Consider the following 25,340-nt stretch of genomic DNA (forward strand, 5'->3'; position numbering starts at 1 on the left):
TTCTTTCTGGTTGTATCACAGCTTGGTATGGCTCCTGCTCTGCCCAAGACTGCAAGGAACAACAAAAGGTCATGAATGTAGCCCAATCCATCACGCAAACCAGCCTCCCATCCTTTGGCTCTGTCTATATTTCCCGCTGCCTCGGAAAAGCAGCCAGCATAGTCAAGGACCCCACGCACCCCGGACATTCTCTCTTCCACCTTCTTCCTGTCTTGTTTTATTTATTTTTAAAGGTTATTTAATTCATTTTAATTTGTTAATTCATTCTATTTAATTATTAATTTAACTTATCAATTTGTTCAACTTATTTTTATTTAATTTTTAATTTAACTGCATTTATTTAATTTTTTAAGATTTATTTTAAATTAATTACTTTTAAAATTTTTGTTTACTTTTATTCTAAAGAAAATCATACATTCTGACAATTTGCCAAATGTTTGCTTTAGAAATCCGAAACCCTTCCAATAGTTTTTATTTTGACCATTCCTCTCTCTTTGGATGCAAAAGATTGCTACAAACAGTAGAGGAAGATACTGCACAGCCTTTCCATGCTGAATCAGTTTCAAATATCTGTGTACGTCAGCGGGAAGTGCAGATCCGTCAAAAGTGAAGTTGTCAGACATGATATTGACAGTCTGAGGTCATGCACCGACCGACTCAAGAACAGCTTCTTCCCTGCTGCTGTCAGACTTTTGAATGGACTTACTTTGCATTAAGTTGATCTTTACACCCTAGCTATGATTGTGACACTACATTCTGCACTCTTGTTTCCTTCTCTATGAACGATATGCTTTGTATAGCGCGCAAGGAACAATACTTTTCACTGCATGTTGATACATGTGACAATAATAAATCAATTCAAATCAAAATCCTGCTCCTAATTCATAAGTTCATATGTACCACGGGATTGGAAGAAGAGGTTTTGCGTTTGGGCTATTCTATAGCTGGTATAGCTGAGATGATAAATTATTCTGAATGTTTTATTCAAAGTTAATTTTCTGCACACTCAATTTTAGAGAAGATTCAAATTTAAAATTATAGTCAAGGTTTACAATAATTAGAGTTATGTCTATTTTAATTTTGATTTCTTTTTTTAATGATATTTATTTTTAAAGGTTATTTAATTCATTTTAATTTATTAATTTATTCTATTTAATTATTCATTTAACTTATCAATTTGTTCAACTTATTTTTATTTAATTTTTAATTTGACTGCATTTATTTAATTTTTTTAGATTTATTTTAAATTAATTACTTTTAACATTTTTGTTTATTTTTATTCTAAAGAAAATCATTCATTCTGACAATTTGCCAAATATTTACTTTAGAAATCCGAAACCCTTCCAATAGTTTTTATTTTGACCATTCCTCTCTCTTTGGATGCAAAAGATTGCTGATCCCTTGGTTTGGTTCATAACTCACCGAGTCACCCAATCGACCCTCCCCATCTTTAATCTTTCAATGCAAAATATTTCTTTATTTTTACCCAAGTGTTTCTGTAATGTTCTAACCATGTTAGGGATTATGGGTTTTAACAAAAAGGAAATAATGTGGTTTCCACAAGAAGATTCCCACTAGCACACAACAGATTTATTCGAGGAGCCATTGCCTGTACAGGGGATAAACTGAAACTAAAACAGCGGTCGCTGCAACACCCTAATGACATCGTCAAATTGTGTGATCAGTTCTTAAAGCAACCTGCAACCACTTCAATATATAACAGTTTCAAAATGGCTGGAAGAGATGATAATTATATTGCTGAGTGCAGTGCACTGCGTACCCAGGGGCTGGTTAGCTCAGTTGGCTAAGAGTGTGGTGCAGAATAATGTCAACAGCATGGGTTCAATTGCCATACTGGCTGAGGCAGCTCTTGGGGCCTTGCCTTGCCCTGTAGTTACATCACGATATGCACCCAGATTGCTAACTCTTAGTGGACTACAGCGAAAAGGGGCAAAAGCGGAACAGCATCCTTCACCAGTCGTACACTGCAGCCAACCCATCCCCAATTCCTTGGATTTTCCTTGACTCTAGCATCATGTAAACACATCTACAAATGTTGGCAATGTGAGCCTAATACAAATCTTATCAATCTGGTGGGTGGCACGGTGATTAGCGCTGCTGCCTCACAGCGCCAGGGACCCGGGTTCGATTCCCGGCTTGGGTCACTGTCTGTGCGGAGTCTGCACATTCTCCCCGTGTCTGCGTGAGTTTCCTCCGGGTGCTTCGGTTTCCTCCCACAGTCTGAAAAATGTGCTGGTTAGGTGCCAATTGGCCGTGTTAAATTCTCCCTCAGTGTACCCGAGCAGGCGCCAGAGTGTGGCAACTAGGGGATTTTCACAGTAACTTCATTGCAGTGTTAATGTAAGCCTACTGGTGACACGAATAAATAAACTTTAAACACACCTCCAATTGACTGAGCAATTGGAAAGAGAGTTTTCGATTCCAGAATGAAGGGGAGTGAAGAGCTTATGAAGATAGAGTGATCTTCGACAAACATCCCATGAGGTTGAATGACATATTTATTGCACTGTACAATCGGAAAAACAGGTTGACTATTGGTATTTTTCTCTTCTTGTTGAATGAGCAGAAGTGTTGAAAGAAAAGGCATAACTATAGGGTTCATGGTGGGAGATATAGGAAGGATATCAGAGGTAGGTTCTTTATGCAGAGAGTGGTTGGGGTGTGGAATGGACTGCCTGCAGTGATAGTGGAGTCAGACGCTTTAGGAACATTTAAGCGGTTATTGGAAAGGCACATGGAGCACACCAGGATGATAGGGAGTGGGATAGCTTGATCTTGGTTTCAGATAAAGCTCGGCACAACATCGTGGGCCGAAGGGCCTGTTCTGTGCTGTACTGTTCTATGTTCTAAATGTTGTTTGAGCAAATGGGCTACATTTCTCATCCCTTTGTACTTACTTCTGCCAGCAAAAATAATACTTTTATACAATGCACAACTGCAAAAGTGGATTCGATAAAGGAGGAGCCTCCTATTGTGGTGATAGACTCAGCAAGGGTAACAACTGAGCGGGACTTCCTGTTCCAGTACCGCAAAAACCCCATCATCAACAGCATCTACCCAAGCTGCAGCATCATGACGTGAGACACTATTTAGTCTTGTATAAGTTGCTTAGTCAGGCGCCAAGGTAACAAAAGATTACCCGCTGTCGTTACTGTTGTAAGCAGTGCATGAAAATTTACTTGTGTGAACCAAAAGGCAGAACTTTACAATGCCCCTAAGACGGGTTCTGAGGCAGGGATGGAGTGTTAAATTGAATAGACTGGATTCCCGCCCCCCCAACCCCCCGTGACCTGTCCACCCAAACCCTGAGACCCGTGGCTAGACTGCTCCTTCTAACCCTGGCAGACCGGGTGATCACACCTGGCATGGTGAGCTCAGGCAGCTCTGTGATCAACATCACAGAAAATGCTGGAGAATCTCTGCAGGCCTGGCAGCATCTGTGGAGGGAGAACAGTGCCAAGGTTTCGAGTCTGGAGAACAGAGCCAAGGTTTTGAGTCTGGATGGCCCTTCCTTAGATGCTGTCAGACCTGCTGAGATTTTCCAGAATTTTCGGGTTTTGTTTCAGATTCCAGCATCCGCAGTATTTTGCTTTTATCTGTGATTAACATCTTAATTCCTGCCTGTCAGCTGTGGAAACTTTGAAGTGATCACTTTAATCTCCATGCCTCCTGGACAGCCGGCAGGCTTTCAAATCACTGCAGCACTCCATTCTGCAATCGGGATTCCCCTCTCTCTCTCTCAGATGCTGCAGGTGTGAGCAGAGCCCTTTGAAGTCTTCTGACGGAGAGGAGATGTCAGTTCACTTGGTCGCAGGGGAGGGGTGGTGGGGTTCCCCTCTCCACACTTGTTCATTCAGCCCCAGTGTATTGGCACAGAACAAAGAACCAAGACAATTACAGCACAGGAGCAGGCCCTTTAACCCTCCAAGCCTGCACTGACCATGCTGCCTGACTGAACTAAAACCCCCACCCTTCCGGAGACCATATCCCTCTATTCCCATTCTATTCATGTATTTGTCAAGATGCCCCTTTAAAAGTCACTATTGTATCTGCTTCCACTACCATCCCCGGCAGCGAGTTCCAGGCACCCACCATCCTCTGTGTAAAAAACCTGCCTCATACATCTCCTTTAAATCTTGCCCCTTGCAACTTAAACCTATGCCACCTAGTAATTGACTCTTTCACCCTAGGAAAAAGCTTCTGACTATCCACTCTGTCCATGTCCCTCATAATCTTGTAGACTTCTATGGAGGTCACCTCTCAACTTCTGTCGTTCTAGTGAGAACAAACCAAGTTTCTCTCACCTCTCCTCATAGCTAATGCCCTCCATACTAGGCAACATCCTGGTAAATCTTTTTTGTACCCTCCTCAAAGCCTCCACATCCTTTTATTTTGAAGTCTTTTATTTGAAACCTTTGAGCCTTCCCAAAAAGCTCAAATGCTTTGAAACCCTCTGTTTTCCATTGAAAACTTCTGATCTCTTTCAATTTCATAATGTAGGGTTTTGACATAGGCTTTGAATGATTGCTTAATGGTTTTCTACTCGGCCTTCAGTCAACTGTACTTATTCATTTTTCCCCTCACGGTTGAATGCATCTGAAGTATCCCCATTGTTCCCAACTGCAATGTTTACAAAGATTCTAAGCCTGATTGACAGCTGTGGTTTCTTCAAAGGGGTTACGTGGTTTCACTTCCTCTTTTGCAGACCACGTGTGTGTGTGTGTGTGTCTGTGCGTGTGTCCACGCATATGTGCGTGCATGTGCATATGAACATGTATTTGTATGGTGTGCGTATGTGTGCATGCATGTGAGTGTGCATGTTTGAGTGTGTGCGTCTCTCTCATGCATGCGTCTCTCTCATGCATGCGTGTATTAAGAATGGAATCACTGTTTAATCCAATGAGCTCATTTTTTCCACAGAGGCCTCAACATCACAATAAGTGGGACCGATCTGAACTCCGTGTATCAACCAAAACTAGTATTTACTGATGACAAAAACAAAACATTTGAAAAGGTTAGTTTTTAGATTAGAAATATTTCACCATTGTTCTATCCCTCTTCTCCATCTCTTTCCCTTAGAGCGGCTAAAAACTGTTTTTAAAATAATTAATAAGTCCTGGAGGAGGTACTCAAAGGGCTGGAATGCTTGTGGTGCAGTGGTAGCATCCCTGCCTCTGACAGGAGCTCTGAGTTCGAGTCCCACCCCAGGATTTGATGGCCAATGATAATGTGTTCATGATGTGACCGAAACCGGTGACCTTGTCAAATTTTATCTTTGCTTTTAAGGAAGCTTTTTTGTTTTAAATCAGCTCTGCTTTGACGTGATTTATTATTGTCACATGTATTGGTATACAGCGAAAAGTATTGTTTCTTGCGCGCTATACAGACAAAGCATACCGTTCATAGAGAAGGAAAGGAGAGTGTGCAGAATGTAGTGTTACAGTCATAGCTAGGGTGTAGATAAAGATCAACTTAATGCGAGGTAGGTCCATTCAAAAGTCTGACAGCAGCAGGGAAGAAGCTGTTCTTGAGTCGGTTAGGACGTGACCTCAGACTTTCGTATCTTTTTCTCGATGGAAGAAAGTAGAAGAGAGAATGTCCGGGGTGCGTGGGGTCCTTAATGATGCTGGCTGCTTTTCCGAGGCAGCAGGAAGTGTAGACAGAGTCAATGGATGGGAGGTTGGTTTGAGTGATGGATTGGTAAGAGTGGGAGTGATTCCTGGTCAGCTGTGTGATGAAAAGTTGGAGCCTCTACCACCTCTATCCAAAGCTCCATAAAATATATGGGCACATTGCCATAGCAACGTAGCCTTCCTGAGTGAACTGGAACACACAAACTACCACTATTGTTGACTGAATGTAAAATTGATTCAGTGTGACTGGGTGATGTGCATCTCAGGATACTAAGGAAAGTAAGGATGGAACGTACAAAGGCGGTGACCTTAAACTTCCAATCTTCCTTTGACACACAGGGTGGTGCTAGCAGAGTGGGGAATTGCAAATTGCAAATGTTACACCCTTTTTCAGGAAAGGGTGTAAAGATAAGCCCAACCACCACAGGCCTGTCAATTTAACCCAAGTAATGAGAAAACGTAAATAAAAGCAAAATACTGCGGATGCTGCAATCTGAAACAAAAACAGAAAATGCTGGAAAATCTCAGCAGGTCCGACAGCCTCTGTGGAGAGGGAATAGAGCCAACGTTTTGAGTCTCGATGACCCTTGGTCAGAGAAGGGGACTGCTGAGTTTCTCCTGCAATGAGAAAACTTCATGTTTTTCTGTTGGGACCCCCTGGTGTGTGCCTGCTGTGGGGGCATGGGTGACCAGATCATTGAGTGGTGGGGGTAGAGGTTGGCCCTCTGTGTTCAAGGGTTATCGTACAGAAAGATCCCAGTGGTTTAAAGACACAGAGTGATTTTTTTGATTGGGCAAACAAAATAAATTTCCCATTAAATTGGCATTAAATCCAAAAGGAAATAATACCCAATATCTTCCACCTTGTTTGCTGTATCCCAGGACTGTATAACCCAAGCGAAACTCAATGATTTTAATAGCGTAAAAATTGGGCCAAATAAAATGGTTGATAAACGCTTACAGCACTCATATTTCAGTCCCATCTTCTTCCAAGAGCAATGTAATCACTTGACATCACTCCCAAAGGATCAAAAACTGTTCCTTCTGTAGCCCCCAACTGGGGGACCTTCCCTTATTGTCCCCAAAGCCTTTACTTTCTCAGGAGGCTAAGGAAATTTGGCATGTCCACTACTACTCTCATCAACTACAGATGCACCTTAGAAAGCATCCTCTCCGGATGTGTCACAGCTTGGTATGGCTCCTGCTCTGACCAAGACCACAAGAAACTACAAAGGGTCGTGAACGTAGCCCAGTCCTTCACGCAAACCCGTCCATTGACTCTGTCTACACTTCCCGCTGCCTCGGCAAAGGAGTCAGCATAATTAAGGACCCCACGCACTCCGGACATTCTCTCTTCCAGCTTCTTCCGTCGGGAAAAGATACAAAAATCTGAGGTCACGTACCTACCAACTCAAGAACAGCTTCTTTTCTGCTGCCGCCAGACTTTTGCATGGACCTATCTGATATTAAGTTGATCTTTCTCTACACCCTAGCTATGACTGTAACACTACATTCTGCACAATCTCCTTTCCTTCTCTATGAACGGTATGCTTTGCCTGTACAGCAGGCAAGAAAAGTACTTTTCATTGTATACCAATACATGTGACAATAATCAATCAAATCAGATTGAATCAAAAACCAGCAATGCCTCTGCTCTCTTGTGAATTGTTACATGAATCAGCTGAATGTGTTAGTATTTGCATAATCCTAAATACTCTTGGTCTTGTCTGCAGCCATGTGAGCAGCCAGACGCTTCCGAGGTGATGATCTGTAAAACCCCACTGATTGATGATGATGATGAAATTGAAGGGATGCTAGCTGTGATTATGGACGGTGTGCAGAACCTCAAGTCATTTGAGATGGAATACATGAAGGATTATGTGGTTCATCCATTCGACGATGAAGATGGGAAAGTATTCAAGTTGACGAATGATGAAGATGAGATTAAGATCCATGTGAGTCGATCATTTTGGCTCCTCAGCTGCGAGAAAGTGCGGAAATTAGAATCATAGAATCCCTACAGAAGGAGGCCATTCGGCCCATCGAGTCTGCATCGACCACAATCCCACCCAGGCCATAATCCCTGTAACCCCATGCATTTACCTTAGCTAGTCCCTCTGACACTAAAGGGCAATTTTTAGCATGGCCAATCCACCTAACCCGCACATCTTTGGACTAGGGGTGGAAACTGGAGCATCTGGAGGAAACCCACGCAGACACGGGGAGAAGGTGCAAACTCCACACAGACAGTGACCGAAGCTGGGAATTGAACCTGGGTCCCTGACGCTGTGAGGCGGCAGTGCTAACCACTGAGCCACCGTGCTGCCCCCAATTATTTGTCTGTACAGCACATACACAATCGAAAAGGAGTAGGAAGAAGTACAAACTCCTAAATCCCACCCCTTTTCACAAATGCAATTCAAGTACTTAGTAATTTTCCAGTGACATACTTTGATGTGTTCCTATTATCCTAATAACACCTTCGTAAACACACAAACAATGCTAGGATGTTATTCCTTAACTTTATATCAGTAAAATATTTTTAACCTACTGTCCATCTTTTCAAATCAACATCCAAAACATTCCGAAGATTCACCCCACACACCGAAACACAGAAGCCGCAATCTTATCTTTTTGCCTCACCGTCCGATGGGTGGGGCGAGCTGGTAGGATCGCGAGAGAGCCGAGACATCAGGTTTGTGCCCGGTTTCTCTCCTCTCGCGATCTTACCGGCGCTGGATATCCGGCGAGCTAGGCCCTGCACCCTCCCCCTTCTGGCGAGAAACAGGTTTGGCTTCAATTTTTTCACAGAGTTCGGTAAGATTCCATTTTTATCATGCCCAAAAAAACAGTGATTCTCTCCCGTTTTCACGATCGTTTGGCACTTGGAGTTATTTGGGTATGATCGCCCCCAGAAACTTTAAATCAGCAGATACATAAAGTTTTTAAAAGTTGTTTTTCCTTCTTAATTCTAATCCCTATCCCTTAGAGTAATGCTGGAGAGGCAATGGCGTAGTGGCATTGTCACCCAGGGCAACACTTTCCCTGGCGTCAATCCCATTATGACCCTCTTGACAGCCGTAACGCAATTTCCATCATGGCGAACAGGACTGGAAAACGTCCCCACTGTTTCATAAGGGAATTGGACCTGCAGGGCTATGGGGATAGAGTGGGGGAATGGAACTGACTGGATTGCTGTACAGGGAGCTGGCATGCATTCAAAGGGCCAAATGGCCTCTCTCCGTCCTGTATTGACTCTATATCAAACACCCCAATCAGATCCCCATTAATTTTCCAAAGAATCCATTTTAAGGAGGCAACGAAAAGGGAAAGCGCATTCCTCATCGATCTGCACGGTGGCCCAGTGGTTAGCACTGCTACCTCACAACGCCAGGGACCTGGGTTCAATTCCTGGCTTGGGTCACTGTCTGTGCGGAGTCTGCACGTTTTCCCCATGTCTGCGTGGGTTTCCTCAGGGCGCACTGGTTTTCTCCCACAGTCCGAAAGACGTGCTGGTTAGGTGCATTGGCCGTGCTAAATTCTTCGTCAGTGTACCTGAACAGGTGCTGGAGTGTGACGAGGGGATTTTCACAGTAACTCCATTGCAGTGTTAATATAAGCCTACTTGTGAATAATAAATAAACTTTAAGACTTTTGGGTGTCAACGGAATGACATGTTACTAACTTTCAGATCGATCATTTTGAACGCGCAGCTGAATCATAGAATCCTACGCTGTGGAAGGAGACCATTCTACCCACAACCGACCACAATCTCACATAGGCTCTATCCCTAAAACCCCATGCATTTACCCAAGCTAGTCTCCTGACACCAATGGGCGTGGCCAATCCACCTAACCTGCACATCTTTGGACTGCGGGCTGAAGATGGGGGGAAGAAAGACATTTTTTTTTTGTACTTGAAATTATGGCAGATTTTCATTTTACTGGAAGTGTGAGAGAAGATTGAAAGGTAAACTGTTTATCTGGCAACGTTTTTAACACGAGTTTTGTTTTGTTTCCATGGAGACAGCACGCGATGTTGTTCGATCTAAAGGACTGTTTGAATGTGACTCTTACTGTAGGAGGCGTGGTCTGTGAACGAAAGATTCTGCTGCAGGAGATCAGCTGCAGGATCCAGGCTGAAGCAGAAGATTTCCCCAGCGAAGGGCTTCCAGTCAAGGTTTACGAGTTGAACTATTTATCTCTCTAAGTTTTCCGCTTGCTGTGTTTGTAGTGAAATTTAAAGCATCTATTCCATGGAAGGAGGTGTACAGAACTATGAGGGTCATGGACAGGGCAGTCAGAAAACGCTTGCTTTCTCAATATAAATTCAATACTCTTGTATTTGTATAGAATATTCAATGTCAGACCCACAGCCCAAGTGGACGCAAATTTTCAAGCTCCTCAGTGCATTATGGCCAACAGACATTTGATTTGATTTATTATTGTCACATGTATTAGTATGCAGTGAAAAGTATTGCTTCTTGAGCGCTATACAGACAAAGCATACCGTTCATAAAGAAGGAAAGGAGAGAGTGCAGAATGTAGTGTTACAATCATAGCTAGGGTGTAGAGAAAGATCAACGTAATGCAAGGTAGGTCCATTCAAAAGTCTGACAGCAGCAGAGAAGAAGCTGTTCTTGAGTCAGTTGGTACGTGACCTCAGACTTTTGTATCTTTTTCCCGACAGAAGAAGGTGGAAGAGAGAATGTCCAGGGTGCATGGGGTCCTTGATTATGCCGGCTGCTTTGCCGAGGCAGCGGGAAGTGTAGACAGAGTCAATGGATGGGAGGCTGGTTTTTAGAGCTTAGACTTTTCCCCATCCTCCCTCTGTAACGGTTGCCCCCGCCCCCTCTTTTTATTTTTTATTTTTACCCCGTCCTTAAAGTTACAAAGTCAATGCTCAGAGCGGACAGAACAAACCCAAATCCATTCCTCATTTGCTCCAAAAACCAAATTCCGATTGAACCCAATTCACAAGTCCTCACAAGAGAGACGAACAAGATCCAAGCAGACAAGATAAGGCATCGCGTCCCATCCTGGGCTTGATCTGACGCTTGGGCCAGAATTTTACAGTCCTGCCCGCCACGGATTGGAGCGGGCAAGGGGCGGAACGTGGAAAGGTCCGTTGACCTCGGGCAGGATCTTACAGTCTCGGGACGAGCGAGGTTGTAAAATCCCACCCTTTATCACAGCCACAAGGCCGGGAAGGGATAAAAACATTTTTTTAAAGAATCAATTTGCTCCATTCTTAAAGTTACAGAGTCACTGCTCAGAGTGGACCGGGCAAACCCGAATCCATTCCTTGCTTACTCCAAATTCCAATTGAATCCAATTCATCGTCCGCTCGAGATCCAAGCTCAGGAAAAGGCATTGCAGCCCATCTTGGGCTGAATCTGATGCTTGATCCTAGCCAAAAGGCCGAGAAGCGATAAACTGATTTTTCTTTCCAAAAATATACTTTATTCATAAATCTGTCAGAACATTAACATTCCAAAATGACCATCACACAAAAAGCAATATTATTCAGATACAAGAATACCGACTCAAGAACAGCTTCTTCCCTGCTGCAATCAGACTTTTGAATGGACCCACCTCACATTAAGTTGATCTTTGTCTACACCCTAGCTATAACTGTAACACTACATTCTGCACTCTCTCCTTTCCTTCTCTATGAATGGTATGCTTTGGCTGTATAGCATGCAAGAAACAATACTTTTCGCTGTATACTAATATACTAATACATGTGACAATAATAAATCAAATCAAATCATTGTCGATTGTTAGAAAAACCCACCTGGTTCACTAATGTTCTTTAGGGAAGGAAATCTGCCATATGTACTTTGTCTGGCCTACATGTGACTCCAGAACCACAGCAAAGTGGTTGATTCTCAAATCAAAAGGTTCTTTACATGCATCAAGTAACATTCTGAGATGCTTCAGTGCAGTGAAGGAAACATTTCAGGCATTTTACAATGCTTTTGCAAATGGTACAGTTATTTTAAAGGTTGTCCACATAGAAAAAGTTGCACTCTGATGTGCTTCAGTACAACTGAGATACATGTAATATTCACTGTATACCCGCAGTAATTCATTCAGCCTGAGGAGGTTCTACTCCTCTTGGTTCACTTTGGTTGAAAGGTCTTAGACTGTGCGATAATTTTTCTTTTGGTACTTGGCGGCACGGTAGCACTGCTGCTTCACAGCTCCAGGGTCCCGGGTTCGATTCCCGGCTCGGGTCACTGTCTGTGTGGAGTTTGCACATTCTCCTCGTGTCTGCGTGGGTTTCCTCCGGGTGCTCCGGTTTCCTCCCACAGTCCAAAGATGTGCGGGTTAGGGTGATTGGCCAGGTTAAAGAAAATTGCCCCTTAGAGTCCTGGGATGCGTAGGTTAGAGGGATTAGCGGGTAAAATATGTGGGGGTAGGGCCTGGGTGGGATTGTGGTCGGTGCAGACTCGATGGGCCGAATGGCCTCCTTCTGCACTGTAGGGTTTCTATGATTTCTATGATTTCTATGATTTATTCCTAATCAAAAAAGCCAATTAAGTCAAAACCTAGTCCACACATGAGGAACAAGCCAGTTCCAAGCTGACAAGACAATGATTGATCTAACAAGGAGGGGCCCTTCTCACCACCACTCACCAGGGATCAAGTACGGGGCATCAGAAGGTGGGCTGATGCTGTACATCTTTATAGTCATTAGATTCTAGAAACAAGCCAATCACCTGCCTCTTGGCTAAGATGTTTCTTGACCAAACCCTCCTAAGATAGCAGGACTTTAACTAGGTTAACACAATCTAGCACTGCTGCCTCACAACGCCAGAGACCCAGATTCAATTCCGGCCTTGGGTCACTACCTGTGTGGAGTTTGCACATTCTCCCCGTGTCTGCGTGGGTTTCCTCCAGGTGCTCCAGTTTCCTCCCACACTCCAAAGATGTGCGGGTTAGATGGATTGGCCATGCTAAATTGCCCCTTAGTGTCAGGGGGACCAGCTAGGGTAAATACATTGGGTTATGGGGATAGGGCCTGGGTGGGATTGTTGTCGGAGCAGATTCAATGGGCCGAATGGCCTCCTTCTGCACTGTAGGATTCTATGATCGTCCGTTGGGAAAAAGATACAAAAGTCTGAGGTCACGTACCAATCGACTCAAGAGCAGCTTCTTCCCTGCTGCCATCAGATTTTTGAATGGACCTACCTTATATTAACGGGGATTAACAGGGTAAATGTGTGGGGTTACAGGAATAGGGCCTGAGTGAACAAAGAACAATAACTGTACAATACTCAACAGTAGCCATACATGAGTCGGACCCATCATAATGCAATTCAAAGAACAAAGAAAATTACAGCACAGGAACAGGCCCTTCGGCCCTCCAAGCCTACGCCGCTCATGTGCCCACTAAACCATTCTTTTGTATCCCTCTATTCCCAGTCTGTTCATGTGACTATCTAGATAAGTCTTAAACGATCCCAGCGTGTCCGCCTCAATCACCTTGCTTGGCAGTGCATTCCAGGCCCCCACCACCCTCTGTGTAAAATACGTCCCCCTGACATCTGTGTTGAACCTTGCCCCCCTCACCTTGAACCCGTGACCCCTCCGACCCCTCCGACCTGGGAAAAAGCTTCCCACTGTTCACCCTATCTATACCCTTCATAATTTTATACACCTCTACTGGGTCACCCCTCATCCTCCGTCTTTCCAGGGAGAACAACCCCAGTTTACCTAATCTCTCCTCATAGCCAAGACCCTCCATACCAGGCAACATCCTGGTAAACCTTCTCTGTACTCTCTCCAAAGCCTCCACGTCCTTCTGGTAGTGTGGCGACCAGAACTGGACACAGTATTCCAAATGTGGCCTAACCATCGTTCTATACAGCTGCATCATCCTATGCCAACTTTTATATTCTATGCCCCTGTGGATTTGTACACCCACGTCCCTCTGTGTGTCTATACTCCTGATGGTTCTGCCATTTATTGTATAGTTCCCTATTGTATAGTGGGATGTAGTTTACAGATTTAATGGATGAATGGCCTCCTCCTGTACTGTAGAGATTCTGTACACATAATTCAAAGTAAATGTAGGTGAAGGGCATAACAATGCAAATAGCACAATGTTATTTACGTTCATTAGAATCAAAATATAGGCCAAATTGATCAAAATTCGAAAGCTATGTTGACTGACCATAAGTAGATTCAAACCTTCCATTTTGATATTTGGGGTCCAATTTGAGAATACAAGAAGAAACCCAAGGATGGGTGAGTGGGGGTGGGGGGCTGCATTCAGGTGATTGGAGCTCATCTCCCTGATAGCAACTGAGGGCAGTTAGAATGTGGAACTCTTGACCATGAAGAATGGTTGATGTGAGGACCATGGGTACATTTAAGGGGACGGGAGAGTACTCGAGGAAGAAAGCAATAGAAGGATGCGCTGGTCGATGACGAGGAGTGTGAGGAGAATTGCATGGAATTGAAACACCGGCAGAGACAAGTCGGGCCAAATTTATAGGACGTACACTCCACGTCATTCTTTATGAAGTAAAAGTTTGAGCTACCCTAATGTTTACACTGCTGCTGCATTGCTTGACTGATTGTTCCACAGTGTTTCGGCTCAGGGACTTGAAACTATTCATAGGCAGAGGGTGGAATAATTTGATTTGATTTGTTATTGCCACATGTATTAGTATACAATGAAAAGTATTGTTTCTATAAAGACAAAACATATCATTCATAAAGTACATACTGAAGGAAAGGGGAGATTGCAGAATATAGTGTTACAGTCTTAGTTAGGATGTAGAGAAAGATCAACTTAATATAAGGTGTGTCCATTCAAAAGTCTGATAGCAGCTGGGAAGAAGCTGTTTTTGAGTCGATTGGTATGTGACCTCAGATTTTTGTATTTTATTCCCTGCGGAAGATAATAGAATCATCGAATCCTACAGAGCAGAAGGAGGCCATTCGGCCCATTGAGTCTGCACCAACCACAATCCCACCGAGGCCCTATCCCCATAACCCAATGCATTTACCCTAGCTAGTCCCCCTGACACTAAGGAGCAATTTAGCATGACCAATCCACCTAACCCGCACATTTTTGGACTGTGGGAGGAAACATGGGGAGCATGTGCAGACTCCACACAGGCAGTGACTCAAGCCGGGAATCAAACCTGGGTCCCTGGCACTGTGAGGCAGCAGTGCCAACCACTGTGCCACCGTGCCGCCCTAGATGGTGGAAGAGAGTATGTCCAGCGTGTGTGGGGTCCTCGATTATGCTGGTTGCTTTTCCGAGGCAGCGGGAAGTGTAGACAGTGTTAATGGGTGAGAGACTGGCTTGAGTGAAGGATTGGGCTTCGTTCATGACCTTTTGTAGTTTCTTGTGGTCTTGGGCAGAGCAGGAGCCATACCAAGCTGTCGCACAACCAGAAAGAATGCTTTCTATGGTGCATCTGTAAAAGTTGGTGAGAATCGTAGCGGACATGCCAAATTTCCCTAGCCCTTCATAAATTTCTCTTGTTTTTTTCTTCTTATTCTTCTTTTCCCATTTCAGCTCTGGGTGAATAATGTGGAGTATTTCATTGGTTACGTCATCCATGTCGACGAAGGTTCCGAAACAATCGTGGGAATCATCATTGGCACTGTGGTCTTCTTGCTGGCGTTACTGATTTTGATTGCTGTGCTGGTGATATACAGGAAGAAAAGTCAAGGTAACCCTGCTTGCTATTTTCCCCCTTTTCTCTGACAGCACCCCATTACCCCATTCCGCGGTTAGCCGTGTTACGATAATTTACGGGGTACAACTCGTTTGACCGGAGTCAATAAATTCCCCATTTCGTGTGATCTAATAAATCATTTGGTTCGCAATAGACTGACCCATCAGGCAGAGCCTAGCACTTTAGACAGTAAGTTCAAAAGATGTATGAACAATTAAAAGATGGAAAGATCACAAGTTAAAAAGATAGACAGCAAAGTTTTGTTTAACAATACAAGGAAAAAGCTTAACAATGACTAAAAGGACTTTTCTTGGCTTTCTTGGTTGCTCAAGTCGAAGGCTTGTGGTGATGACAATTCCGGTCTGTCACAGGACAGTTCATCTTTTGGAATTCCATCTAGAACCATGGATAACACGCCAACAAAGATAGTTTCCTTCAATCCTTCATTTGATCCCTTCAAATCATATCACCTTGTCTCGGAATGGCCTAATTATTGTCAAGCAATACTTGGTCCTTTTCTTTATTCATTCATGGGACATAGGGTGACGCTGGATGGCCAACATTTCTTGCCTTGGGGGGTGTTGAGAGTCAACCACATTGCTGTGGGTATGGAGTCACATATAGGCCAGACCGGGTAAGGACGGCAGATTTCCTCCCCTAAAGGACATTAGTGAACCAGATGGGGTTTTCCGACAATCATTTCATGGTCATCAGTAGATTCTTAATTCCAGGTATTTTTTATTGAATTCAAATTCCAACATTTGCCATGGTGGGATTCGAAACCTGGTCCCCAGGACATCCTGGATTAATAATCTAGAGATAATACCATTAGGCCATCGCCTCCCCCACCATCTGCTTATTTATAATTGATTTCTAACACATGTAGAACTGTCCTATACAGTGGGGCTATATGGGGCTACTCAGAATTTTTCAATATCTGATTTTTGTATAACACTTGAATAATATCTTATTCTTTAACTTATTCTCCAATATCAAGAAGGTTTCGACTTAGGACTGTAGATTTCCTTCTCTGAAGGACATTAATGAACCAGATGGGTTTTTATAACAATTGACAATGGTTTTGTGGTCATCCATCGACTTATAATTCCAGATTTTACTGAATTCGAATTTCACCATCTGCCGTGGTGGGATTCGAACCCAGGCCCCCAGAGTATTATCCTGAGTCTCTGGATTACCTGTCTGGTGACAATACCACTGCGCTACTGCTCCCATGAATGGGTTCACTTATTAAATCTAGGCACATGTGAACGGATATACATGGGCATAAAGCCTGAAGACTTCACCCGGCTGGTGTCACTAATGTCCTTTAGGGAAGGAAATCTGCTGTCCTTACCCAGTCTGGCCTACATGTGACTCCAGAGCCTACACCCCTCACTGCAATGTGGTCGCCTCTCAATCGCTCTCTGCAACAGCCAAGCAAGTCACTCAATTGATGGGCAATTAGGGTTGGGCAACAAATGCTGGCTCTGCCAGTGATGCCCACATTCCATGAATGAATTTTTTTAGAAAGCATCTGTGAAGTTAAACCATGGGTGGCACGATGGTTAGCATTGCTGTCTCATAGTGCCAAGGACCCGGGTTCGATTCCCGGCTTGGGTCATTGTTTGTGTGCAGTTTGCACGTTCTCCCCGTGTCTGCATGCGCTTCCTCCGGGTGCTCCAGTTTCCTCCCACAGTCCAAAGATGTGCAGGTTAGGTGGATTGGCCATACTAAATAGTCCCTTGGTGCCCAAAGATGCGTACGTTAGGTGGATTAGTCATGGTAACTTGGTCCTTATTGTCCAGGGATGTGTAGGTTGGATGGATTAGACATGGTAAATGTATGAGATTATGGGAATAGGGTGAGGAAGTGGGCCTGAGTAGGTTACTCTTTTGGAGAGTCAGTGCAGACTCGATGAGCCGAATGGCTTCCTCCTGTATTGTAGGGATTCTATGATTCCACTCAGCCCCTGGTCTTTGGCACAATTTAATCCAGCTCTCCCGTCCTGACTTGAGAATCAGAGCCCATGTTTTGCCCTGATCTACAATATGGCTGCCCGGTTATGGCTGGCTTTACTGGGAGACCGTTTATGGCCCTGGTCTCCTTGGATCCAATTCGGTCAGTAGCTTTTTTGTGACATTCAAGGATTTTCAGCACAGTGGGTGCAAGATATAATTCCCATTCACAGAAAATCAATCGCCCCTTGATATACACGTAACCCTTGCTACTTCCATTGTCTCATTATGATGCATCGTGTTTGGTTCAATGAATGGTTTAATTTGGTGCCTTAAGCCAGCTGACAAAAATGATACATCTTGTTTTTCAGAACATGCGGATTTACTGAACCGTTTGGAAGCTTCAGTGAATATGATAACTCTGAACACAGTACCACCAGTCCCCAGCGATTACAGGAATTCTCGTAAGTCCCAGGAACTAAGTCATTTTCTAAACCCATGAAATAAGTTTTTAATCTGCACTTTGATTTTAAAATTCCTTCCTGAAAGCGAGGTGGACCCATTTGTTAAGACAGAGCTGCTTTTTACCAAAAGTGTCCAATCTCAATAAGTTTAAGGCACAACAGAAAATGCTGGAAAATCTCGGCAGGTCTGACAGCCTCTGCGGAGAGAGAATAGAGTCAACGTTTCGAGTTTAGATGACCCTTTGTCAGAGCCCCATAGAATCATAGAATCTCTACAGTGCAAAAGGAGGCCCATTGAGCCTGCACTGACAACAATCCCACCCAGGCCCTATCCCTGCAACCTCGTGTATTTACCCTGCTAATCCCCTGTGGGGTGGTTCCCGCAGATTGGAAAACAGCAAATGTGATGCCACTGTTTAAAAAAGGAGGTAGACTAAAGGCAGGTAACTATAGGCCGGTTAGCTTAACTTCTGTAGTAGGGAAAATGCTTGAATCTATCATCAAGGAAGAAATAGCAAGATATCTGGATATAAATTGTCCCATTGGTAAGACGCAGCATGGGTTCATGAAGGGAAGGTCATGTTTGGCTAATTTGGTGGAATTCTTTGAGAACATTACATGTGCAGTGGATAATGGGGAACCTGTGGATGTGGTGTACCTGGATTTCCAGAAGGCATTTGACAAGGTGCTGCACCAAATACTGCTACATAAGATAAAGGTGCACGGTGTTACGGGTAATGTATTAGCATGGATAGAGGATTGGTTAACTAACAGAAAGCAAAGAGTGGGGGTAAATGGGTGTTTTTCTGGTTGGCGATCAGTGACTAGTGGTGTGCCTCAGGGATCAGTGTTGGGACCGCAATTGTTTACGATTTACATAAATGATTTGGAGTTGGGGACCAAGTGTAGTGTGTCAAAATTTGCAGATGACACTAAGATGGGTGGCAGAGCAAAGTGTGCAGAGGACACAAAGTCTGCAAAGGGATATAAATAATTTAAGTGAGTGGGTGAGGGTCTGGCAGATGGAGTACAATGTTGGTAAATGTGAGGTCATCCATTTAGGAAGGAATAACAGCAAAATGGACTATTATTTAAATAGTAAAAAATTGCAGCGTGCTGCTGTGCAGAAGAACCTGGGTGTTCTTGTGCAGGAATCTCAAGGAGTTGGTTTGCAGGTGCAGCAGGTAATTAAGAAGGCAAATGGAATTTTGTCCTTCATTGCTAGAGGGATGGAGTTTAAAAACAGCGAAGTTATGTTGCAGCTGTATAAGGTGCTGGTGAGGCCACACCTCGAGTACTGTGTACAGTTTTGGTCTCCTTGCTTGAGAAAGGATATACTGGCACTGGAGGGGGTGAGGAGGAGATTCACTAGGTTGATTCCAGAATTGAGAGGGTTGGCTTATGAGGAGAGACTGAGTAGACTGGGGCTATACTCATTGGAATTCAGAAGAATGAGGGGAGATCTTATCGAAACATACAAGATTATGAAGCGAATCGATAAGATAGAAGCAGGGAAGTTGTTTCCACTGATGGGTGAAAGTAGAACTAAGGGGAAGCAGATTTAGGACTGAGTTGAGGAGGAACTTCTTCACACAAAGGATTGTGAATCTGTGGAATTCCCTGCCCAGTGAAGCAGTTGAGGCTACCTCATTGAATGTTTTTAAGGCAAGGATTGAAAAATTTTTAAGGATTATGGTGAGCGGGCGGGTAAGTGGAGCTGAGTCCACAAAAAGATCAGCCATGATCTTATTGAATGGCGGAGCAGGCTCAAGGGGCCAGATGGCCTAGTCCTGCTCCTAGTTCTTATGTTCTTATTAACCAGCACGCCTCTCAGACTGTGGGAGGAAGCCGGAGCACCCGGAGGAAACCCACGCAGACACGGGAAGAATGTGCAGACTCCGAACAGACAGTGACCCAAAGTCGGGAATCGAATCCGGGCCCCTGGCACTGTGAGGCAGCAGTGCTAACCACTGGGCCACTGTGCTGCCCCTAAACAGGGTTTTGTATAGGTGTAGGGTGACCTCTGCTGCCTTCCATTCTCGATATAAAGGCCCACATTTCAACAATCTTCCTGACCATTCCTGTGCGGGGCGGCACGGTGGCACAGTGGTTAGCACTCCTGCCTCACAGCGCCAGGGACCTGGGTTCACTTCTAGCCTCGGGTCACTGTCCGTGTGGAGTTTGCACATTCTCCCCGGGTCTGTGTGGGTTTCCTCCGGGTGCTCCGGTTTCCTCACACAGTTCAAAGATATGCGGGTTAGGTTGATTGGCCGTGCTAAATTGACCCTTAATGTCAGGGGGATTAACAGGGTAAATACATTGGGTCAAGGGGATGGGGCCTGGGTGGGATTGAATGTGGTCGGTGCAGACTCGATGGGCTGAATGGCCTCCTTCTGCACAGTAGGGATCCTGTGGTCTCTCTGTAGCTGCTGAAAACATTTCAAAGATCTACGTAGATACCAGGAACACCCCCACACTTAGACGTAACTAACTTTTTTGCTTGAATTATATTTCTGATGGACTATAACTGACGTATTTGTTGAAAATGAAAAATATTTTCATTGTAATGAGCTAATTTTCCATTCCTACGTCAGCCCCCATGGAAAATTCACAGAGAATGATTTTTTTAAAATAACAACTGTAGCCGCCATGGAACAGGAATGTTTTGCATTCCATTGAATATTCCTTTCCAGTTTTAGTTTGCGCACTCTTATCTTCCCATGGCACTATTACAGAGGAGAGAAGGATCATCTCTCAACCGAATCACCACAACAGGAAGATAATCAGTGGGATCTTCCTGTCCCGCCGACAACGAACCCCTGTCTGGGTTTCTCGGTGATGCGTAGAATGGGAAACCCTGTTGAAAGCAGCAGGATCAGAGGATCCTGACCCCGGCTAATGGCAGACCACCTCTGTCGCCATGGAACACGGCGTGATGGCACGTGGAAAATGCTGCCCAGTAGGTTTGTGAAAGGTGCTACGTAAATGCAAGCCTTTCTGCCTTTTTTTTTTACACATGAAAATTTACAAATGCAGAATGGAGCATTGATTTGATTTGATTTACTATTGTCACATGTATTAACATACAGTGAAAAGTATTGTTTCTTGTGCGCTGTGCAGACAAAACATACCGTTCATAGAGAAGGAAACGAGAGAGTGCAGAATGGAGTGTTACAGTCATAGCTAGGGTGTAGAGAAAGATCAACTTAATGCAAGGTAAGTCCATTCAAAAGTCTGATGGCAGCAGGGAAGAAGCTGTCCTTGAGTCGGTTGGTACGTGACCTCAGACTTTTGTATCTTTTTCCCGATGGAAGAAGGTGGAAGAGGGAATGTCCGGGCGGCGTGGGGTCCTTAATTATGCTGGTTGCTTTCCGAGGCTGCGGGAAGTGTAGACAGAGTCAATGGATGGGAGGCTGGTTTGAGTAATGGATTGGGCTACATTCATGACCCTTTGTAGTTTCTTGCGGTCTTGGGCAGAGCAGGAGCCATACCAAGCTGTGATACAACTAGAAAGAATGCTTTCTATGATGGATCTGTAAAAGTTGGTGAGAGTCGTAGCTGACATGCCAAATTTCCTTAGTCTTCTGAGAAAGTAGAAATGTTGGTGGGCTTTCTTAACTATAGTGTCAGCATGGGGGGACCAGGACAGGTTGTTGGCGATCTGGACACCTAAAAACTTAAAGCTCTCGACCATTTCTAGTTCACCCCTGTTGATGTAGACAGGGGCATGTTCTCCTTTACGCTTCCTGAAGTCGATGACAATCTCTTTCATTTGTTGACATTGAGGGAGAGATTATGGTTGCCCTACCAGTTCACCAAATTCTCTACCTCATTCCTGTACTCTGTCTCGTCGTTGTTTGAGATCCGATCCACTACAGTGGCGTCATCAGCAAACTTGAAAATCGAATTGGAGGGGAATTTGGCCACACAGTCATAGGTGTATAAGGAGTATCGTAGGGGGCTGAGAACACAGCCTTGTGGGGCACCGGTGTTGAGGATGATCGTGGGGGACGTGTTGTTGCCTATCCTTACTGATTGTGGTCTGTGAGTTAGGAAGTTCAGGATCCAGTCGCTGAGGGAGGTGCCGAGGCTCAGGCCGCGAAGTTTAAAGATGAGTTTTGTGGAAATAATAGTGTTAGTGTCACAAGTAGGCTTATATTAACAGTACAATGAAGTTACTGTGAAAATCCCCTAGTCGCCACATTCCAGCGCCTGTTTGGGTACACTGAGGGAGAATTTAGCATGGCCAATGTACCTAACCGGTACGTCTTTTGGACTGTGGGAGGAAACCAGAGCACCTGGAAGAAACCCACTCAGACACGGGGAGAACGTGCAGACTTTGCACAGACAGTGACTCAAGCCGGGAATTGAACCCATGTCCCTGGTGTTGTGAGGCAGCAGTGCTCGCCATTGCGCCACCGTGCCATCCCAATTGTCAATTGACAATTGCCAATTATTGGAAAAACCCATCTGGTTTGCTAATGTCCTTCAGGGAAAGAAATCTGCCATCCTTACCTGGTCTGGCCTACATGTGATTCCAGAGCCACAGCAATGTGGTTGACTCTTAACTGCCCTCTGAAATGACCTAGTGAGCCACTCGGTTCAAGGGGCAATTAGGGATGGGCAATAAATGCTGGCCCGGCCAGCGACGCCCACATCCCATGAATAAGAGAAAAGCAATCTGGCAGAATTACCAAGAATTGTCCTGGCAGGTATTGAAAACTTATCCAGGCCCTTATTTAGCTTTAACCTTCTCAAATGCTGAAGTGGAGTGTACCTTTTTCAAAAAGAAGTTCTACGCTTTTTTTCTGCTCAGGCCTCACCTCCACGTCTGGCTCAAGTGGAATCACGTTTCGGGGTTATAAAGGCAGTGCCGACTGCGCCGCGATCCCACTGCTAAGCCCTAAAGAAATAAAGTCACAGAACCTGAGGCCGGAACTGCTGGAAGAAGTGAAAGATATTCTGATCCCGAGTGAATGTTTAACCGCGTACATGGACCAGGTGATTGGGAAAGGTTAGTCTCTGCTCACTTGTTGATTTATTAACATTTGTGGAACTGGTTTAGTCTTTTTCAGGACTCTGCCGCCCAGTATGGTGCCAAATAATACCTTTATTTCCCCCCTCTCACCACGGTTATGTCAATTAGTATGAGTTGTTTTTAATGTGGCTGCGGGCATAGATAAAGCGGGATTTTCCGCTCCCGCAGAATTCCCACCCAATGGCAATGGTCCTTTGCTGGTCTGTCAAATTGTCCACCCCTCCTGCGACCATTCCCACAGGAGGTAGGACTAGAATATTTAGGTCATCGGCTTTCTCCCTCTTTCTCTGTATCCCACACTCTCTTCTCTTTTTCTCTCTCTATCTCTGTATCTCTCTCTCTCTTTTTCTCCTTTTCTCTCTCTACCTCAGTCACTCCCTACTTTAGTCTCTCTCTCTCTTTTGCTCTCTCTATCTCAGTTTCTCTCTGTCTATCTCAGTTTCTCTCTGTCTATCTCAGTTTTTCTCTCTCTCTCTCTCCCTCCCTCTATCTCTCTTTTTCTCTCCTCTCTATCTCAGTCTCCCTTTCTCTATCTCAGTCTCCCTCTCTCTCTCTCTCTCTCAGTCTCCCTCTCTCTCTCTATCTCAGTCTCCCTCTCTCTCTCTATCTCAGTCTCCCTCTCTCTCTCTATCTCAGTCTCTCTCTCTCTCTCTCTATCTCCATCTCTCTCTCTCTATCTCAGTCTTCTTTCTCTATCTCAGTCTCCCCCTTTATCTCAGTCTCCCTCTCTCTCTATCTCAGTCTCTCTCTCTTTCTCAGTCTCCTTCTCTCTATTTCCATCTCTCTCTCTCTCTATCTCAGTCTTTTTTCTCTATCAAAGTCCTCCCCCTTTATCTCAGTCTCCCTCTCTCTCTATCTCAGTCTCTCTCTCTTTCTCAGTCTCCTTCTCTCTATTTCCATCTCTCTCTCTCTCTATCTCAGTCTTTTTTCTCTATCAAAGTCCTCCCCCTTTATCTCAGTCTCCCTCTTTCTCTCTATCTCAGTCTCTCTCTCTCTCTCTCTCTTTCTCAGTCTCCCTCTCTCTATTTCCATCTCTCTCTCTCTATCTCAGTCTCCCTCACTCTCTCTATCTATCTCCAGTCTCTCTCCATATCTGTGTTGGATTTTCCCTACACTTGTGGGAAGAAGGGTTATTGGGAGGGAGGTGGGGAACGGAAGCTGGGACTGTTTGCAAGTTCTAAACTAGCTGTTGGGGAACCGTCACACTCTGGGATTTTCACTCAGGAAGCCCCTCCATTGGAAATGGAAGGCTCCCTGTCGACTGAAGGGTGGAGGGAGAGTTCCGGAAGCCGGTGGGCCTAGCAGAAGCCTCCCAGCGTGAGTAAAGTAGCAGCCTGTAATGGGTGACCCAACATCGAGGCATCTCACACCAATGTTTCTTAATCTTACATTAAAAACATTTAGCAGCCAGGCTGCCAGGGAGCAGGTGGCTGCTTCGACACCCAGATAACCGGGGAGGGCATCTGGGCAATCGCCTGCCGCCTGCACGCATCTAAACCCAGCCCCAACCTATGCAGGAAACAGGAGGCCAAATGGAAACTCCCAGCTGCCCTTCCCTGATTGGCCTTGACACTGTCTCCAAATGAACTTAAATGGCTACTTGCTACCGAGTGCTGAGCCATCCTGCCAAACCCAGAAAATAATCTCTAAAATGGTTGCTGGCTCATGGAATGGTTTTGGAAACACAGTACACTGGCCATGTTAGAGTCCAGTCTGCCTCCATTCCAGCTACCAGCAGGGCCTGAAAATCCTGCCTGTGCTTTCCAGTTACCATCTTGTCTTCCAGCTACCGTCTTACCAGCTTGTCTCCATTCTCACTCTCTCTCTCTTTGCGTAGAATTTTCCTGTCCTGCTCCACCACGAGAATTGTAGTGGGTGGGACAGGGGGTAGGATTGGGGGGGGGGGGGGGGAGACCATGCAAAGGTCCGTTGACCTAGGGCAGGATTTTATGGCTTTGGGGCAAGCATGACTGGAACTATCCCCCCCGGCTCATTGAGTGCCTTTGAGATAGAGATAAACAGGTTCTTGATCAATAAGGGGATCAAGGATTATGGGGAGGAGGCAGGGGAATGGGGATGAGAATCATATCAACCATGATTGAATGGCAGAGCAGACTCGATGGGCCGAATGGCCTAATTCTGCTCCTATATCTTATGGTTGGGTGTTAGAAATAGCGTCGCTCGCTGACGTGCCAGTTCCCCGGGGTATTTTCACAGAAGCAGTAATGGGGCAGTGCCAGTGCTTGCCCTCATGTGTCGGGTAATCCATCCAACTCACTAAGGGACCTTTCAGGCCAAATAAAGACCGACTGAGCTCCCCGAGGTGCCAGGGGACAGGTTAGCTGTCTGGTGGCACCCTCTGCTGGCAGGCTAGGGGGGGGATCAGCACTCCAGGCAAACTTTGAGGCTCTCCCTTCCTGCTTAGGTGAAGGGCCTCCCCTCCCTCCCGCTGTGCTGGCATTGCTGCAAGGTCGGTTTGTAATTTAGGTGGGATTCTCCGACCTTGCCCGCGGCCTGGATTCTCCG

At 45.0% G+C, this 25,340-nt stretch overlaps 1 protein-coding gene across 2 annotated transcripts in view; it reads left to right on the forward strand.

Moving 5' to 3' along the window:
* Positions 1-25,340, forward strand: part of mst1rb (macrophage stimulating 1 receptor b) — a 129,879-nt gene that overhangs the window by 83,358 nt on the left and 21,181 nt on the right. For both annotated transcript variants that reach the window (XM_078209893.1, XM_078209894.1), the window contains 7 exons: positions 2,928-3,098; positions 4,942-5,035; positions 7,388-7,609; positions 9,684-9,833; positions 15,195-15,351; positions 17,684-17,776; positions 22,593-22,790. In XM_078209893.1, the coding sequence (XP_078066019.1) occupies positions 2,928-3,098; positions 4,942-5,035; positions 7,388-7,609; positions 9,684-9,833; positions 15,195-15,351; positions 17,684-17,776; positions 22,593-22,790 (1,085 nt within the window). The remainder of the gene's footprint in view (positions 1-2,927; positions 3,099-4,941; positions 5,036-7,387; positions 7,610-9,683; positions 9,834-15,194; positions 15,352-17,683; positions 17,777-22,592; positions 22,791-25,340) is intronic.

Source organism: Mustelus asterias, chromosome 3 (genome assembly GCF_964213995.1).
Source record: "Mustelus asterias chromosome 3, sMusAst1.hap1.1, whole genome shotgun sequence".
NCBI lineage: Eukaryota > Metazoa > Chordata > Chondrichthyes > Carcharhiniformes > Triakidae > Mustelus > Mustelus asterias.